We start from the raw sequence: 18941 nt of genomic DNA, 5'->3' as shown, positions 1-18941 counted from the left end.
TGAGGGGTTTGGGATTCTGAATAAATGTCTAAAACCTCCGAACAACATAACAGCAACTGATTGATTTTTCTGTCCCTCCTTTTAAGAAATGAAGTCTTGGTTAATCATTAAGCCAATCATGATATCTTAAAGGGTTTAGCTGGATCATCTCTCCATTTCCATCCAAACAGCTCACCATTTTCCTCTCCTGCAACCCTCTCAGATAGGATACTCCCCTACTTGGCTGAGGCATTCTTCTTAAAAGAACTTTCTAGCTCAGAGCTCTTCCCAAGACTAGCAACCTCCTCGCCAGTAACGCCAGCCCCAATCCAAGACCCCACATACCCATTGCTCCTGATCAAGAAACATTAATCTGTGGCTTTTCTTTGCCAATTCCAAGTTTGCCACCCCTATCGTAGCACAGTGTTCCCTTCTTAATTTCCATCCCTGTAAGCCCCATTTCCCCAATCTGCAGACAAATCCCTAGCCTGACTCCTCCACCTCTCCACCCTCCTCTCACTCGCCTGGTCATCACTTACCAGACGCTAGAACCTGGGATCTCAAAAGCGCAAATGCCAAAACCTGAAGAGTTGACGCGCTCAGAGGAGGGGAGTGTGTGGGCGTGTGAGTGAAAGTGTCTGTGCTTGTGTGTGGAAGAAACCAACAGAGTCCACGCCGGTGCTCATCTTCTGTAAATGCCAATCACTCCCGCCTGAGAAGGCGAAGATCAGCTACCCAGTGAGTCCACGCAGACAGTATTCAGGTTTGTGGAGCTCTAGGGAGCAAGGCTTCACCCTGGACCCCCGCCCAGGGGGACCCCCGTCCCCTCAACCGCACTGCGCACCCCCACACCCTCGCGGTGGTAGGGCCCAGCGGCTACGTCACCCATTGTTTACAAATCAACCAGAGCCGGTAGGATTCCGGCTCCCGCGGCTGCAGCGCACCGCACGAGTGCTTGCGGGTCTCTGCCTTCCGCGTCCGCCCCGCCCCGGCCCCGGCCCGGGTTTCGGCTTCAGCGCCGCGCCAGGCTCCGCCGCGATCCACAGAGCCGCCAGCGACGCCAGGAGAGCTCCGGGTGCCCGGGTGGGGTGCTATGCCTTGCCGGAGGGAAGAGGAAGAGGAAGCCGGCAAGGATGCGGAGGGGAAGGAAGAGGGCAGCTTTCTCCTACTGGAGCAGTCGGTGACGCTGGGCGGCTCGGGCGAGGTGGACCGGCTGGTGGCCCAGATCGGCGAGACGCTGCAACTGGACGCGACGCAGGACAGTCCGGCCTCCCCGTGCGCTACCCCCGGGCTGCCGCTGCAGCCCCCGCAGCCTCCGGCGGCGGTGCGGAAAGACAAGGTCGGGCTTCCTGGGCTGCAGCTGCTTCTGCCGACCGCGCCAGCCGGGGCGGTGGGCCCGGCGCCCCTGGGGGCCCTGCGCTGCGTCCTCGGGGACCGCGGCCGCGTGCGGGGCCGGTCTGCGCCCTACTTTGTGGCGGAGCTCGCCGCAGGCCCTACCGCCCTGTCCCCACTGCCTCCTCAGCCCAACTTAGATGGGCATTCGGGAGCCGACAAGAGGAGCGCCCCCCAGGCGCTGTCGGGTCCGTGCCGGCGAGGATGGCTGCGGGGCGCCGCTGCCTCCCGCCGCCTGCAGCAGCGACGCGGGCCCCAGCCGGAAGTCCGCACCGGCGACGACGACCCACACCGGCTCTTGCAACAGCTCGTGCTCTCCGGGAATCTCATCAAAGAGGCGGTGCGAAGGCTTCATTCGCGACGGCTGCAGTTACATGCAAAGCTTCCCCAAAGCCCGCTCCTGAGGCCTTTGACAGCCCCGGTGCACAAGCCCCCGTCGCCCCGCAGCCCTCGCGCGGCCTGCAGCAACTCTGGTGCGACAGGGAGGAAGGCGCAGCTCCGAACTGGCGATGGCGTTCTTGTCCCCGGCAGCTAATATCCCGGGAGTGGCCACAGCGCCAGCCCCTGGAGGGCAAGGGGTTCCCCTGCGAGGTACATCTCTACTCAGACTAGTGAACTCGCGCTTTTGGAAGCGGGAAAATAATGAAGACGATGAATCGAAAAATCGCGAGTGTTTTCGTGGGGAACTGAGGTCAAGGGCTCTAATGTTGAAAAACAGGATTTGGCCCTATTGAAGAAAGCGTATCCCAAGCTCACAGTCAATAGGACTACCTTACTAGCCATGACCATGTTGGAGGCACAGCTTGCAGTTCCACGGCCCGGCAACCATGGTGCCACAGTCCACGCTTCTCAGGATCGCAGAGTGCACGCGCGACGAGGATGATCCGTTACTTGCTTTGCTTTGTCAAGGCTGGTCCTTGATCCACTTTTGGGGGAGGTGAACATGAATAGACGACGATCATTTTGGAGTACCTCAATCTGCCAGACTAGAAAACTTAACACACACAAAAAACCCATCTCATGTCTTTTGGGGTGCTGGTTCTTAAAACACCTGGTACCATGAAGAGACGTTTTGGGAGTTGAATAGAAGTAACCTTTTCTCTGCCCCCGCTTTGCAACTGGCTGCGGTTCTCCGAGTGGTAGGGGAAAGCAGAGGCAGTGCGCCCCGGGTGGGGATGGGATGCCGGGTCGGGTGGTGCTGGGGAAAGGATAGGGTGAGGCGCGGAGGGAACCCTTGGTCCTCTCAAAAGTATTTTTACAGCTGGCCCGCCTCTTAGCGAGTTCAAGGTCACTGTTTCCTGGGCGCACACGGGGTTGTGGGGCTCCAGCAAGACAGAAAAGTAGCCGGTTCTGCCTGTACTCGGAAAAGAGCGCAGTGTTTTTTGCAAGTTCTGGAGTCTCCTGAGGACATGCGCACCGCCGCCACCGTGGGTGCAGGGAGGCAGGGACGTGCTGGGCGCCGGTGCCTCCTGAGGGCGGCCGCGCCCCAGGCTTTCACAGAAACTCTGAAGACGTGGCCTCCGGTCCTTCCTCTCCCCCTGGGCCCTGCTGTCCTACTCAAAAGCGTAGTGCTGGTGCTCCTAGGGGCCCGGGCTGGGGAGAAGCCACGTGACGGGCACTCCAGGAAGAAACTGCCTCGCATAGCAGCTTATAATGGGCTCTCCGGGGCCATTTGCAATAACAGCTGCAATTCCCTGGATAGATGGAGTTGATTTCCTCCCTCTGCCCCTCCCCCAGCCATACCAGCTTGCCTTTGTAAGTGAAAGAAACTGAGTAGAAAATGTGGCCCTCCAAATGGAGAAGCTGCAGGCTGTGCCATTGTGAACCGCGAAGTGCTTGTAACATACTGTTCACTCACTCTGAGGGATTTAAGACCCTTTAGTTGGTGTTTTAGTTTTATAAGATTCAATGGCTTGTTCATCATCCAGATGTGGCTATTGACATATCTACACTTCGCACCGGAGTGGCTGGAATTGTGGCTATCCTGATTATAGGATTTTAACTTAACTGAAATATCTGTTTTTTAAATAAATGTGTTGTGTTTCTTGTTTGGTTTTATTTTATACTTGCTGTCGGAGGGAAACATGCACAGAACACATTTCTCTGATCTCTATAAACATGAAAACGCTTGAAATCCTTGTCGGTCTAGCTTGCAGATGGTAATTAGAGCGCCTTTGTGTCTGAGCAGCTCACTGGTTAGACAGGGTCTGCATGGCTGGGTGTGTATTGGTGCTGGCATGAAATGAAATGAAAGTGAGGTCAGGATTTGGATCAATCCCATTCACCAAAACCTTAGATAGAGCTTTTGAATTACTCGTCAGTGATGGAGATGTTTTATGAAGATGGCTCTGAATGTTTTAGCAAAGAACATCAGATCAACCAGTCACTGCAGACTGGGAGGCTAATCACTTTTTTTTTTTTCTTTCTACTGTGGTCATTAAGTGGACTTTTCCCACAAGGTGGCTCTAAGGCTGAGCAGCTCGTGGTTAGGGGTTGCTCAGGATGCAAGTCTGCAGTGGAAAAGCTGGCTGGGAGGGTATTAAAGGACTCCTCTCTCTGCCCTTGGCACCTTTGCTGCCATTCTCTCCCTAATCAGTGACATAACAGCCCATCTCTATACCCCCAGTTCTGAGTTACTACATACAGTGTGTTCCCTCAAGGAAGGAGCCAGGCTGGGGACAGGGTATCCAGGTTCAAGTCCACTTATTAAATGGGGACCTTGGACATGTTGCTCAACTGTGAGTTTCCGTTTCCTCATCTGTACAACAGATGAAAAGTGAGATGAGAGAAAAGGGTTCAGGGTTACTGGCACTTCCTGCAGATAAACAGTCTCTTGTCCCTACCCCTTCTTACCCAGGACTGTCCCTAAGGGCATGCCATGATTCCAAAAATGCTTTCTGGATCAAGTGCTCTGTGATTCCAGTCCCAACTCCCTCCCTTTTGGACTCAATTCCTGTTGTCTGTAGTTTCCCATTCTCTCTCTCTCTCTCTCATACACAACACAGACCCTGATGGTCTCTGAGAAGTACCTCCAGAGCACACCAAGCCAGCCATTTTCCACAACTTCCCAGAAAGGATTGTGGAGGGCTCAGTCCAGTGCTGCCCAGCGAGGAAAGGCGATTATGGCAGCTCGAACACAACCTGAGGAAAGGAGCCTCCAACATACAGTGGGCTACCACCTCTGGGCACTGAGCAGCTGGGGAAAGTGGTCAGGTGCTGACTCCCCTGACATTGGACTAACCCTGAAGTCCTTGGCCCCACTTCTTAGCTGGGGTGGGATTTCCTAGAGGTCAAAGGTTAGGAGCAATCCAGGGCCAAGTTGGCCATGATTCATGTCACTGCTGGCTTCTGTGCAGGCTTCTCGTAATGATTGCTTAAGGCTAGACTCAACCATAGGGCTTACGCAGTCCTACCCCCCTCCCTACACATAAGGAAGACTGGAGAAAACTAATGGCTACTATCAGGCACTTTAGATGCACTACAACCCTAAAACTGCCCACCTTTTTAAAACTGCAAGGTCTTACTAGTCACCCCAAAATCCTTTTTTGGAATAAGGGTTTACATAAATTATTTTTTAAAGTTATTAGATCATTTTAGAGGTGGAAAAAAATAGTCCAGGAAAGGGGCAGGGCAGAGTGACATACAAAGTCATTTTTGAAGTCAAAAGCCTAACAGAGTCTAGAACCCAGGTCTCTAGGCATCCATTGCAGACCTCTTTCCAATAGCCTGATATCATCATACATAGTTCAATATAATTCACTGCACAACTCCACACGTGTATTACAATGTGAACAACACCCCTGCAGTTGTCCAGTGTGGTGGCCCTGCCATCAGGACCCTGGAAAATCATGTCCCTAGGCTGAGCTAGGGAAAGACAGGTATGCTGTAACCATTTCCTTACAAAATGTTCAGCATCCTATAAAGACAGCTGACCACAGAAAATGGCTTGAGTGACATAAGAGACCAAAGCTATAAACTCAATGAAAAAACAAACAAACAGAAATTGGTAAATAACAAGTGATTTGTTGAAGAGAATGCCACATTTCACACAGAACGCTATAGAATCTGCCACCCTAGGATTTCATTCTAAATTAGGTGTAAATGCTACAATATTTGGATTCAATTTTCACCCTTTTTTTGCTCTCTCCAGCTCAGAAGCAGAAACATGGAGCGAAGATCAGACACCACTTTCCTATCCAGCAAAGTCTGTGTTGAACCCTGTGATCCCTTCCTTCCAATCAGGAAAGAGTTACCCTGGCAACCAAATTACTAACTCACTCAATTAGCTCCCCCTTCTTCACCAATGCTCAGTAATCACAGAATGTCAGCTCCGGGAGAACTCAGCCTTCGGTGGTCTAGTGCTACTGCCTCATTTAGAGATGGAAGCCCAGAGAGATTTCCATGCGGAGCTGCACTCCATTTGAATACAGTGAGGCTGGTGCAGGCAAAGGAGCAAAATCTCTCCATGCAGCGCTTCCTCCTGGTTTTCCATCCATAACTGAAGGGAGAACAAGTGACCTGCCCATAACAGTGTCTCCCAGGAGGCGTAATAGAAGGAGTGTGGGCTCTCCAGGCAGCCTTCCATTGCTAGCCTCGTGATTTGGCACAGGGGTTCTTCACCTCAATAATCTCAATTAACTCATCTGTCAATGGTAGATAACGACAGAGCTTACCTTGAAGAATTGGGTGAAGATTAAATCATATGGGAAGCAAACAGCAAATAATAAACATTCAAATAATAAAACATCACTCCCAGAAGCTACTGCATGAAGGTGGCCACTGCTTTATGTCTTTTGTGGGAAGTCCTACCTCTTAATGGCTTCTTCGTTCTGTTTCTTAAAAGGCATGAACCTGTTTCCTCTGAAGATCAGACGAGTTTATAGAGCATACACCCCTGTTGTATAGGTAAGCACTCAGAGAAATGCACAGGAAGGGAATAGTCAGTCTAGAAGAGGTTTAATTGGAAAGAGTGGAGATCCCCTTAAAGCCAAACCTTGAAAGCAGCTCAGGATTGGGACCGGTAGAGGAGGGGCAGCAGGGCATATTACAAAGGGGCGAGTGTGTGGTGAGGGCAGTCTGCAGTCACAGCTCTTAACTCTCCCATTTCCTTTCAGAAAACCCTTCCCCTTCTCATTCAAATTCAGTGCTCAGCTGAAGCTCTGCTTGCCTGCCCTGTCCACTTTTGTCTATCATTTGTGCTGAGAAAGTCATGCAATTTTTTTCCCGCCGGGAATGATCTTCAAGTTCATTTTGTTCTCACTCATCATTTTATATCCTGTCATTATAGTTATCTCAGGAGCTCATAAGTGAGTGTCTTCTTTTCCCAAAGAGATTACGTATTCTTTGATGGCAGAGAAGTGACAAGATGAAGAGGATGTTGTAGGCAGATTATCAGGTGACTCAGCGTGGGGGATGGCTAGAGGGTGAAGGCTAACATTTATGGTCAACCAGATCAGTTGAATGGCTGTTAAAACATCCAGGCCCCAGATGATAAGGGCCTGGGTGGGAAGAGAGGGCAAAAGACAAGAAGAGACACATTTTGAAAAGAAAACTGTAGGCCTCAGTATGGTATGTGCAGCTGTTAAAATGCCAGCTCTGGAGCTCGACTGCCTGGGTCACCATCCTGGCTCTTTCCTTTAAATCTCCTGCCTGTGACCTTGGGCAGATCACTTCATCTGTCGAACTTCACATTCCTCACCCCCGGAGTTTGATAATCAAGTCCCTGCCTCATAGGATTGTGAGGATTCATTGAGCGAATGCTAGTAAAACTGCTTAGGCCACTGCTTGAAACATACCTGCATTTAGTAACAACGTCTGGTTATTGACATTTAGTAAACATTTGCTGAGCAAACAAATGGGGTGTTATCAACAGACTTATGGAGGCTAAGGGAGTTAGGGTGTTTAGAACAGAGATGAGTTGTGGTGCCTAGAAGTTCGAAGAAGACAGAAAAGGAGAGACAGCAGCTAAAAAGGAAGAAGAGGGCCAAGGGAAGGATTTTGCTCAACTATGACTTGCGCTTGTCCGCTGTGGAAGGAGAATATGCAAAGGAAGAAACTGAAGGGAAGATGCTACAAAGGACAAGCCTCCTTGAGGCGGTGGGAAGGGATGGGGTACCCAGGCGGGACAGGTTTAATGGGCAGGGTTCAGGGAGATTCTAAGGTGGATGTCCCACGTAACAGCGTCTTATGTCACAAACTGTCCTACCACAGCAAGGCCTGGGACCTGGCCATCGGCTATTGAAACAACCTTGGATAACCCTTCATGCCTTGGATGGCTGAGTATGTTTCTCTTATTGTGGAAATGAATCTGTCTCTGGACCTTATACAATAGAATAAAAACTGAATGTAGTAACAAGGTGTTTATTAACTGTTCCCCCTTATCAATTAACTGACTCATAGGAGGTAAAATTCATAACCCCCAATTGGTAGGCTATTCAAGCAGTTTGTTTGATTTATTGATTTGGGTGGGTTAAAAAAGTCACAAGCTGGTTATCTCATCTTGTTACCTTTGCCCTGCCTTTTGCCCATTTCTTTTTTTAACTAAATTAGATTCCACTGCCTAATATGGGTGGAAAATGGTTTCCTAGGTTTTCCTGAAAATCTTCCCCAGAGACTGGAATTTATCCCCACGATAAATTGTACTTTTCTCCAGGTGGGTTAAGGAGAGGAAGAACTCACAGTACAGATCTTCAAAACACACCGAACCACTTAATGGTGCTGATAAAGGGAAGCTGAATAACTTCAATGAAAGTCACTAAGTAAGATCTGATTTCAAATACCCTGGACCTGACCACAGAGGACATACAAAGAGACATATAGCTGTGCTTGTGTGTGTGTACCATGAGTGTGGAGACAGACTCACATACCCACCATCCCTCTCAGTTCACCCTCCAACCTCTCTTGGGTTCTCTTGGTTCCACTCTTACTTTCTGTCTGATCCCTTTGTTTACTCTTCTTCCTCCCATATAGATTTGAAAGTACTTAGAACAGAGCCTGGCACAAGGTAAGCTCTCTGCACATTAGCTAGTGTTATTACTTCCCAACTGACAGCATGTCCCAGGCTCAACCCCCCCCTCTTGGCTCTAACTGCCCAATCTCTAATCTTCAGCCCCAATTTCTCTCTAGTCATTTATGAGGCACCAAGCTGCTGTCCCTGTACCTTCCCACATGAAACTCCTAATTAACCCCAGCGCCCCTCCACCACACACACACACACACACACACACCACACACACACACACACACACACACACACACACACACACTCTCACAACCCACTTCTCCTTGCTACTTCCCTGTAGCCCTGGTCCTCTGGGCTCAAAATTTGCAGAATGTGACTGGCCCGTTCAGAAGATGGAGTTGTCTCAACTCTGCCCACACCCATGCCCCCAGTTCTGTACCCGTCCTTTCCAAAAGGTTAGGGATTTCCCAGCCACAATCATTCCTGAGCCAAGTACTAAGAATGGGCTATCCCAAGCTGCCCATTTCCACCTTGGAAATGGCCACTGCTTCCTAGACAGACACTTCCCCAGGCCCAGGCCCAGGATGGGGCTCTTTATAGCCTTTGCAGATGGCTGATCAGTAGCCGCGGCTAAGGTTTATAAGGAAAGCTGTGGGTAGGCTCAGACAGGTGGCGAGAGGATCACGTTGAGTCATGAGTTCAGATCCTGCTGTACCACCAGTAATTCCTACCTCTTCCCATTGAAAAGCAACATCTCATATATGGTACCTGTAGAGTACCTGCCTATAACAGGGGTCAGTTCCCTTTCCCCCCCTCTACCTTACTTCTCAGGTCCTGTAGATCTTCCCTCCTTATCCACAGTCATCATCAATCCTGAGTGCTGTTCTGACCATCCTGCAGACCCATAGGACATCTGCACTGGGTGAGACCTCACCATCTTGGTACTATGCCCTCATCTTACAGAGGGCTTGAGGTTTTAAAAGAAGCAGCCATATACCATTTGTTACCTGTGCCTCTCTTATGCAATACCTATTAACTATGTGAAGGTTTTGGCCCCAAACCTGCTTGTGGGTTCTTCCAGGATGTCTGAAACCTTGCTTCATCCCAGATCCCAAACACCTTGCACATATGTGGCTAGTGCACAAGGAAGTCTGAGAATGGTGATGCTAGTGTGTTGAGGTATTTTAGTGGGTCAGGGTTTGTAGGATGCTCTTAACAACTTTAATAAATCCAACATGGGAGAAAATGGTGTCAAAAAAGTCTCATTGTAGGTGGTAGAGTATGCCTGGAAGATCTGGTTGAAGAAAGGAGATCCTAGAGCCAGGCTGCCTGGGTTCAAATCCCAGCTTCACCACTTAACAGGTGGTGACTTCAGTCAAATCACTTAGTCCCCTGGGCTTCTGTGTCCTCATCTAAAAAATGGAGACAACAGTGCCTACCTCATGGCAAATAAAGTCATGACATAAGGAGATGATATAACGATTTCAATATCTGGGACCATACTTGGCACATGTATGCTTAGTAAATGCTACACCCCAGAATGATGAAAGCAGAGGCAGACCATTTGGAAGGTGTGTGGAGATGGTCTTCTGGAAGGAGTTCAGGAAGAGACTTACAGGGCACAGGAGCAAAAGAGGCAGCGACAGCTTACGCTCGTGGTGGAGGAGCAGGGGTGGCTGAAGTGCTAGTAAGGGTGAGTGGGGCACATTTAGGAGATAGATAAGGGTTCCCTGAAGGACTAAGGGCCAACGGTGGTGCCAAGAATTAACAGCCAACATTTTTTTGAGCACTTAAGTGTCCCAGACACCTCAGATCCTCATTTTACCCTCCCAACTACCCTATTGGGTATTATTGTTTTATAAATGAGAAAAGGGAAAACACAGAGCAACGACTTGCTGGTGAGCACAGGGTCTGACTCAAACCGAGTCACTGAGCACTAGCTTTCCCCTGCAGCTCCAGCGTGGGAGGGTGCTGGGCAGGCAAGGGAGGAAGAGGTGCTGAGTAGGAGAGGTGTGTGTGTGGGGGGGCTCATTCGCAGAGCTGGGCTGTGCCAAGAAAGGCTTCCTTGAAAAGGGCAAGGGAGCAAACAGGAAAAGGCTCCTCAGGGTTCCATGCCTGGGAAAGATGGGGCTGCCAGCAGGAGAATGAGTAGGGGCCGGGGCACTTCAGTTAATGTAACCCCTGCCTGCGAAAGTGAGCCTTTTTACAACTACCAAATACATCACGGTCAGACCATTTTCCTTTCCCTAGGCCACAGCTCAAGACTGGTTCAGTCTCTTAGGGGAAAACCATTCTTCATACAACAAATTCAGATGAAAATCCTCCCTCCCCGCTCCAGACACAAGTCCCTTGGCCTCTGCCCTCTAGCCTAGAAAGTGTTTCTGGAATATGTTCTTATGCCACAAAGGGAGTTGGAAGCCCATCTAAGAGTTTTTAAAAACCTAGACTTAATTTTCTGATCTTGTGTAGCGTCAACCCAGAAGTACTGAAGTCCTGGCAACTCCATCACTATTCTGTGCTGAGCCCGGGTCCCTCCAAGTACACCCTTCATTATTAAAGGTATCATCCCCAAGTGCTTTTCTTTCCCCTACCTTCCACCAAAAAGCCAAACCATGTTCCAAAAAAAAACCAAATTTATTCAGCAAACATTTTAATTAAGAAATCCTATAAATCAGGACCACCACAATTTCAGACACTCCGGTGCGAAGTGTACGTCAATAGCTACATCTGGAGAATGAACAAGCCATTGAATCTTTTTTAAAAAATGGGGTTAGCTACCTTTAAAGTCTGGGGGTGGCACCTCATTTAAAGCGCCATCAAGTTTCTTAAGTGTAAAGCCAGCAGTTTCTCCTCTCGGAGAGTCACATTTTAAAAACAGTTTCAGTCACTCACAAAGAAGAGTCAGTGGCAGGAGGAAATTGTGAGGGCTGGAGGACCCACGGAGGCTCAGGCCCACGGATCCACAGAGGGCCAGAACAGAGCAGAAAAACAGCCAGGGTCTCATCCACTGGTGCAGACACCAGAAAGGGTAGAATAAGAAAGGCGGGCTGGGACGACAGGGTGAGAGACTCAAAATTGTTTATGACTGTTTCTGAGAAAGCTCAAGGCATGGCCAAGAGTGGCCTCATGGGAGGAGGAGTTCTGGAAAGAGGAAAGCACAGAAAAAACAAATAACTCTCCTCACATGTCCCTCTCCGCCTGTGTCTCCCGGGGAGACTCCCAAAAGATAGGAAAGCACAGACTGGTCTCTTCTTAGAGCAAGAGAAAGAAAGGACACGGGGGTGAGTTAGCTCTCCCACAGCCTTCCAGTACAGCAAACCTTGACCTTGAACCACAGGTGTCAAGGTCAAGTAATTTGAAAGTCCAAATTTAACTCCAACTCTACTCACCTTCACAATTTTCCTCCTCCCTCCCACCCCCAACTGTGGTTCACATCTCCCACCTCTACCAGCCGCTGATTAGGTGGGAGAAAGTGGGCGATGCCAACCCACCCAACTACCTCCGGAATTTCTTTGCACTGCAACTGTAGCACCATTTTCACTAAGCTCTTCCACCGGAAAATAAAATGTATTCGTGTCATTAAGTTTTCAAGTGTTGTTATAAAGCCCTCACGATTCCTGCCCCTCGGAGCCCTATCTTTAAACAATCCAAGTACACGACGTCCCCAAGGGTTAAGTCAGGTACAAGTTGATACAAGTAGCTGCCATAGTTCTCCCAGTTTATCCCAGGTCCTTGGCCTCCAGGTGGCCAGGGAAATTCTCACGCGGCACGGACGCGTCCTGACCCGTGCATCTCTCCACGTTCAAGTTTTCTCCTATAGCCTCGCCCGGGGAAGGTAACTTCTCGGCTTGAGGTCTCCCCACACACCTTCCCGCCGCCCAGTCGGTCGCTCCCAGAACGGCGGCTTCAGCTCAGGGTTAGTGAGAGCAGGACGCTGACGAGTTTGCGAAGCGGTCTTCTCTTCCTCCTCCAGGGGGCCCGGGTCAGTGCAAGGCGTCAGAGGGCTGCAGGGCAACCGAGTCCGGTCCCCTGCGGCCGCCCCCAGTCCCCGGGGCGCCCGCAGGGCCTGTGGCTGCAACTGCGGCGACAGCTCGCTGGAGCCTCCGCACAGCCTCCTTGATGAGGTTTCCCGAGAGCACGAGCTGCTGCAGGAGCCGGTGCGGGTCGTCCTCGTGGGCGCGCGCCCCGGCTGGTGGCCATCGTCGCTGCTGCAGGCGGCGGGAGGCGACAGCGCCCCGCAGCCATCCTCGCCGGCACGGCCCCGGGAGCGCACTGGGGCCTGCGGCGAGCTCCGCCACAAAGTAGGGCGCAGACCGGCCCCGCACGCGGCCGCGGTCCCCGAGGACGCAGCGCAGAGCCCGCGGAGGCGCCGGGCCCACGGTCTCAGCCGGCGCGGTCGGCAGAAGAAGCGGCAGTCCGGGAGGCCCCACCTTATCAGCCCGCACCGCCGCCGGCGGCTGTGGGGGCTGCAGCGGCGGCCCGGGTGGCGCGCACGGGGAGGCCGGGCTGTCCTGCGTCGCGTCCAGCTGCAGCGTCTCGCCGATCTGGGCCACCAGCCGGTCCACCTCGCCCGAGCCGCCCAGCGTCACCGACTGCTCCAGCAGGAGAAAGCTGCCCTCTTCCTCCCCCTCCGCTTCCTCGCCGGCTTCCTCTTCCTCTTCCCTCCGGCAAGGCATGGCACCCCACACGGGCACCTGAAGCTCTCCTGGCGTCGCTGGCGGCTCTGTGGATCGCGGCGGAGCGGGGCGCGGCGCTGAGGCCGAGGCCAAGGCCGGGGCCGGGGCAAGGGCCGGGGCCCGGGCAGACGCGAAAGCCAGAGACCGGTAGGCACTTGCGCCGCGCGCCGCAGCCGCGGGAGCCGGAATCCTACCGGCTCTGGTTGATTTGTAAACAATGAGTGACGTAGCCGCTGGGCCCTACCAACGCTCCAGGGTGGGGGAGAAGTGCGAGGAAGCGTCGCGTCGCGGGCCGTCCGCGGCAGTGCAGGGCGGTGGTCGGAGCCTTCTTGTGTCTGCGCTCGGTGTCCGCCTATGAGGGGATCTCGGGAGTGTGGAGACCTCGAGGTCTCAGACCGGATGAGCAGCACAAGAAAATGGAAACTCTGAGGCAGCCTGGGTTGGTTTCTCCCACTCGCAGACACACCCACCCACACGCCTAACCCCTCCTCCCCCGAAGCGTCCACCCTCCCCACGTGTCAGCCTCGCTTGGGCCCGCCCTGCTCCTCCCCCGCGCACCCGCAGTGGTCGGGACTCCAGCGCGGTGAGGGGAGGAGCGGGCATCGCCCGCAGTCCGGCTTCGGAGAGGTGGGGGCGGAGAAAGGGGGGACGGGATTGGGGGGGCTGCAGAGGGAACCTCGCAAAGGAGGGCGGAATCGATCTGAGGTAGGGTTTCTGAGCCTTTCCCCTCTGCGCAGGCCTTAACACCCAGGCACATCGCAAGAGAAGGACGTGCCACCGCAGGCTAAAGAAGAGTTGACTTTGTTCATTTAAAAAAAAAAAAAAAAAAATTCAAAGAGAAATATAGGGCGATGAAAAAAATCTCCCATAATCATAGGACTTCAACATAATTCACATTAAAACACTTTTTTCCTTTCTAGCCTTTTTCTATAGAAGTGTTATACAAAGAGCCCATACAACGTTGTACCCTTTTCCACTTCACATTACACCAAAAACGGTGTTCGTGTTAATTGCATGCACTTTGAGAACATATACTGATTACGTAAGTTTCCATCAAGTGGCTGTACCGTAAATTATTAAACAATTCCTTTAATGTTTACTGTTTACCTAATTCCACCGTTGTAAATAAGTATGTGACTGACATTTTAGTACATAAAACTTTCCATGTTGATGACTTTCCTAAGAACATATTCCCAGGAATGGTATTTTAGGTCAAAGGATATAGATAGTTTAAGGTTTCTGATAAATGTGCCAAATTGCTTTACAGTTGCGTAAATGTACTCTCCCATCGTTAATGGGTGTGTATACCTTATTCATTGCACCTTCACTAGTATTTGAGTACTATAGTTAAATTTTATTTTATTTTTTGCTGATTTCATAGGTGATAACTCCTTTATGTATTTGATTTAGTTAGGTAGAGCAGTTTTCTAAATGTTGACTAACACTACTTCCTTTTTTTGTGAATTGTTCCCATTAAGTGTTTCCTATTGAGTTTTTCTTATTTGCATGACTCATCTACATACCAGAAGTTAACTCTTTTCTTTCATATTTTGCTGCGAATATTTCTTCAGGTTTTTTGTTGGCCCTGTAGTCATATTTTTCCACTGAAACTCAACACACTTTAATATAATCAAATCTATAAAGTCCTTTTTTAATGCCTTGATTTTTTTCAAATCCATCTGGATTAATTTTGGTCTTTGGTGCACAGACCATATGAATTTTTTTTTTTCCCCCGAGAGTTTGCCAGTCAGGGCTGTATTTTTTCATTAGAACAGAGATGTTGTGGGCAGTGCAAACATAAGCTCTATCATTGTGAGCTCCCAGCGCTGGTTAAACTGATGATTGTGAGGATTGGGTGGGGCTGGGAATATTTTGATCAGTCTGTGGTTTTGAGTCAAAAGAACCCTGAACAGGTTGTACAAAGACCTAGATTCAAGTCTCATTCCTGCCACGTCTGGGTGTGTGGCTCCTGGCAAATCAGTTTACAAGTGTTTTCACTTGTAAAATGGAAAAAATAATCCCTGCCCTGCCTTCCTCTGAGGATTGTTTTCAGGATCAAATGAGATAATGGGAACAGGCTTTGTCAGGCATTACACAAATGTAATGTGGGATTAAGTCCAATGGTTTACTAACAGAGGCCTGGCTCAATTCCAGTGATTCCCCTAGGGAACAGCTAATACAGTAATGATAAAGCTTCCCCCCTTGCAGCCCACTAAGTAAAATGTACCCTGAAGGCATTACTTCCTTGAACTTGCCTGGTCCCCTGTGTTCTGCCTCACGTCTACCATGACCTGGGATTGTTTAAGGACCTCTGAAGTCAGCCCAGAGGCTCCCAAGTCCCAAGGTGTGTCACCACAACTAGTTCTGCAGGTTTTGGTGATAGATCCTTTCCCAACAGGCAGCCTTTCTCCTCCATCTCTGTGGAGGGCTCTTCACACTTTACTGATGAGGATTGGAAGCCATTCCCCCCCCCCCCCCCCAGAAAGAGTGATTCTCATTTTCATTCTGATGCTCCTTACTAGAGAATTTCAAGGGGGATGAAAATTAGGGGAGGGCTTATGGATTTCAATAGACTCAAATTGTAATTTTTTTCCTCGTCTCTGTAAGGCGATGCCTGCCTGTAAGTAGAGAAAAGCAGTTTTACGCTCCATTGACTTTAAACATTAATGGGGCTGTTGTAGCTATTGTCTGTAATCCAGCATCCCTGGAAGTCAATTTTGTCTTCTTGTCAGGGTAATTCCCGTAGTGTTCTTAGTACTATAGGAAACGGAGCTGTGAGATGGCATTCTTTTAAAAATTTTGCCTTTGTAATGTTGCTCGTGTGTGGAGATAGCTATGTCAATATGCCTGGAACGTGGATATTATACTATTCATTATAGAGATGAATTCATTACGGAAGACCAACTCCATTTTCTGGGGGCACTTCTCTGGAGAGCTCTGAGAGAGGGAAGTGCTGTGCTGGAGCAGTGGGAGGCAGAGAAATGCCCTGGATTAGGAATGAAAATACAAGATGCTAAAGAGGCTCAGATGCAATTAAAAGTAATGAGAGGGTATCAAAAAGGGAAGTGATGAGAGCTGTGTGCCTGGCACGCTGGCTGCCTGCCTGGAAAGAGACACAGAGGGTATTCAGAATCACCGGTGGAAGGACACAGAATTCAGGGATTTTCTGTATTAGTTTAGACTGCATTAAAATCCCTCCCAAGGAGTTTGCTTTCCATGTGGACTTTGTTTTCAGTTACCTGCACTCAGAGATACTAGTTGGGGTGAAGAGGGATGGGCATTAGGCTTGGAATCCCACCTGGATCCAGTTGCTTCATCCTTCTGTGCCTCTGATTCTGAATCTGTAACATGGGGGGAGGGGTGATTCCTTCTTTATAAGTTGTTATATTACATGAGAACATGTAAGGGAAGGCTTCTCACATGGTTCCTGGGGGTGATGCTGGAATTAGGCTCTGGGGAGCGAAAATCGTCCTAGGATGTTCAAGTCCAAAAAAATGGCAAATTCTATGCTGAGGTCCATCCATGGATGAATGGATAAATTGTAGTATAGCCATACAATGGACCATTACTCAGCCATCACAAAGGAATGTAGTTCTGATACACTACAACAGTATGATCGAAAACATTAGATGAAGTGGAAGAAGCCAGGTACAAAAGGTCATGTAGGGTGATTCCACTTTTATGAACTATCCAGAATAGGCAAATCCATAGAGACAGAAAGCAGACTGGTGGTTGCTTAGGTCTGGGGGGGAGAATGGTGGTGGGGGGATGACTGCTAAGGGGTACGAGGTTTGCTTTTGGGGTGCTGAAAATGTTTTGGAACTTGACAGAGACGGTAGCTGCACAATTTTGAATTTCACCTTAATAAGAAAAAGTCTCTGCTTTATCTGGTATTTGATCTAGATGCTTTTCTTTGTAATTGTAACTGCCATCTGTGTGCTGATGTGAAGTAATAACATCTTTACCACGCTTCTGATGCAAGTGGCTGATCTTTTTCAACTTTGAGGTCACATTGAAAATCCTGGTCACCTGATTCCTTCACACCTGTTACATGGTTTTCTGGCTGAGGTGGACTGGGTCGTTTTCCCTCAGCAGGGAAGCGAAGGCTGGTCCTGAGGTAGCCAGGGAACCACAGTGGGCCTGAGAAAGATCTTCCGTCATCCGTCCCATCCCAAGTGGCTACAATACAATGCATAAAGGGAAAGGGATCCTTTTTAATAAAGTTATTACCTAGGCAATCATGACTAAAATTTGCCTTGGATAAAACGAGGTAACACATCAGTGGTTGCCCAAAGTTAAGGGGGTGGGGGAGGCTGTGACTACAAAAGAGAACACGGGATGTTTTGGGGGTGATGGATCTGTTCAGTATCCTGATTGTGGTGCTGGTACACAGGTCGATCCATTTCTTAAAACTCAGAACTATACACCAAAACAACAAAACCAACTGAACACACACACCATCTATTGATTATGGTGGGGATTGCATTGGTGTATACATTTGTCAACGCTCAATGAACACTTATAATGGGGAAATTACTTATATGTAAATCATACTTCAATAAAGTTGATTTTTAAAATGTGCCTTGGAACACGAAGAACAGATGCCCTATGAATTCCCTATGAATCACATCACTTGGGGAAGTAGAGATGACAAACAGGCTGCTGGCTGTGTGTCAGACCAGGCCTCCTGCGGAGAGCGAAGTCCTGGCAGGGGCTCAGCTTGGGTGGCTGTAAATCCACTCATTCCATCACACAGCACACGGAAGAACACCTGCACTGTGCCAGGGGATGTGCCCGCTTCTAAGGCCACAGCAACAATGGAGGCAGTCCTCACAAAGCTTAACGGTCTCTGGTGGGCAAAATAATGCCCCCCCAAGGATAGCTACGGTCTAATCTCGGGGGCCTGTGAGTATATTACCTTACAGGGCAAAAGGGACTCTGTAGATGTGATTAATGATCTTGGGATGGAAGGTGATCCTATGTCATCCAGGTATGCCCAATGTCATCATAAGGGTCCTTGTAAGAAGGAGGCAGACAGGTCAGAGTCAGACCAGGAGGTGTGATGATCGAAATAGAGGCTGGACTGCTGTGATTAATGGCTTTGAAGATGGAAGGGGTCATGAGCCAAGGAATGCTGGCAGCCCTTGGAAGCTGGAAAAGGCAAGGAAACAGATTCTCCCCTCAAGCCCCCAGGAAGGTACACCTAGATTTTAATCCAGTAAGACCCACTTCAAGCCTCTGACCATCAGAACTGTAAGATAATAAATTTGTGTTGTTTTAAGCCGCTAAGTTTGGGGTGATTTGTTACAGCAACAATAGTAAACAAGTACACTAACACAGAAAAATGTGTAAGGAAGCAATTATCGTACCCTGTGTTAAACATGGATTATAAAAGGATTGGGTACCAAGTGTGGTGGTTCAACCAAGAAGGAGTAACTCATTCTTACCTGTCAGGCCTCTGTCCTCAGGCCCAGTGAGCTGTCCATGGCCCACAGCCTTTCTGTGTAGTCCTGGCCAGCTTTAGAGGGGGCACCGTGTTGGGAGTTGGGGGACCTGAGTTCTAGTCCTAGTTCATCCAGTCCCCAGATGCTGGGAACAGCAGTCCATGCTGGGCCTGTGTTCCCATTTGCAAAGCACGGGGTTTGGACGGACTCAATTTTTAAAGGCTCCCCTGCCTCTAAGACGCTGGGTGAGCAGCTTGGCTGTGATATCCAGGCCTGTAATTTCTAGCCCTTCCTCATGTTCCTGTCACAAAATTAGAGGAGGGCCAGTCCTGAAAAAGCTGACAAGCAGACGGGGAGACTTTTCTGTGCCTTTTACTGTTTCCAGCTCTGTAAAATCGACATAACAGAAACATCTAACTTAGGAGCTGTCTTCAGCAGGGAAGGAAGATCAGCTTCCCAGCCCCGAGGACACCATAGCCCCAACCTCTT

General features: G+C 49.7%; 2 protein-coding genes across 2 annotated transcripts; one reads left to right on the top strand and one right to left on the bottom strand.

Moving 5' to 3' along the window:
• Positions 1–692: 692 nt before the first annotated feature.
• Positions 693–3419, top strand: FRAT1 (FRAT regulator of Wnt signaling pathway 1). Its single transcript, XM_019724795.3, has one exon. It carries the CDS (start codon positions 1073–1075, stop codon positions 1904–1906), a length of 834 nt encoding a protein of 277 aa, XP_019580354.2. The 5' UTR covers positions 693–1072; the 3' UTR covers positions 1907–3419.
• Positions 3420–10947: 7528 nt separating this feature from the next.
• Positions 10948–13221, bottom strand: FRAT2 (FRAT regulator of Wnt signaling pathway 2). Its single transcript, XM_019724796.3, has one exon. The coding sequence runs from the start codon at positions 13006–13008 to the stop codon at positions 12316–12318; it is 693 nt and encodes a 230-aa protein (XP_019580355.2). The 5' UTR covers positions 13009–13221; the 3' UTR covers positions 10948–12315.
• Between the last annotated feature and the right edge of the window lie 5720 nt (positions 13222–18941).

This window comes from Rhinolophus sinicus, chromosome 15 (assembly GCF_057876585.1).
Source record: "Rhinolophus sinicus isolate RSI-liver-muscle chromosome 15, RSI-T2T, whole genome shotgun sequence".
Taxonomy (NCBI): Eukaryota; Metazoa; Chordata; class Mammalia; order Chiroptera; family Rhinolophidae; genus Rhinolophus; species Rhinolophus sinicus.
Note: the sequence above shows the minus strand (reverse complement) of the source record. Positions and strands in the feature narration are given on the sequence as shown.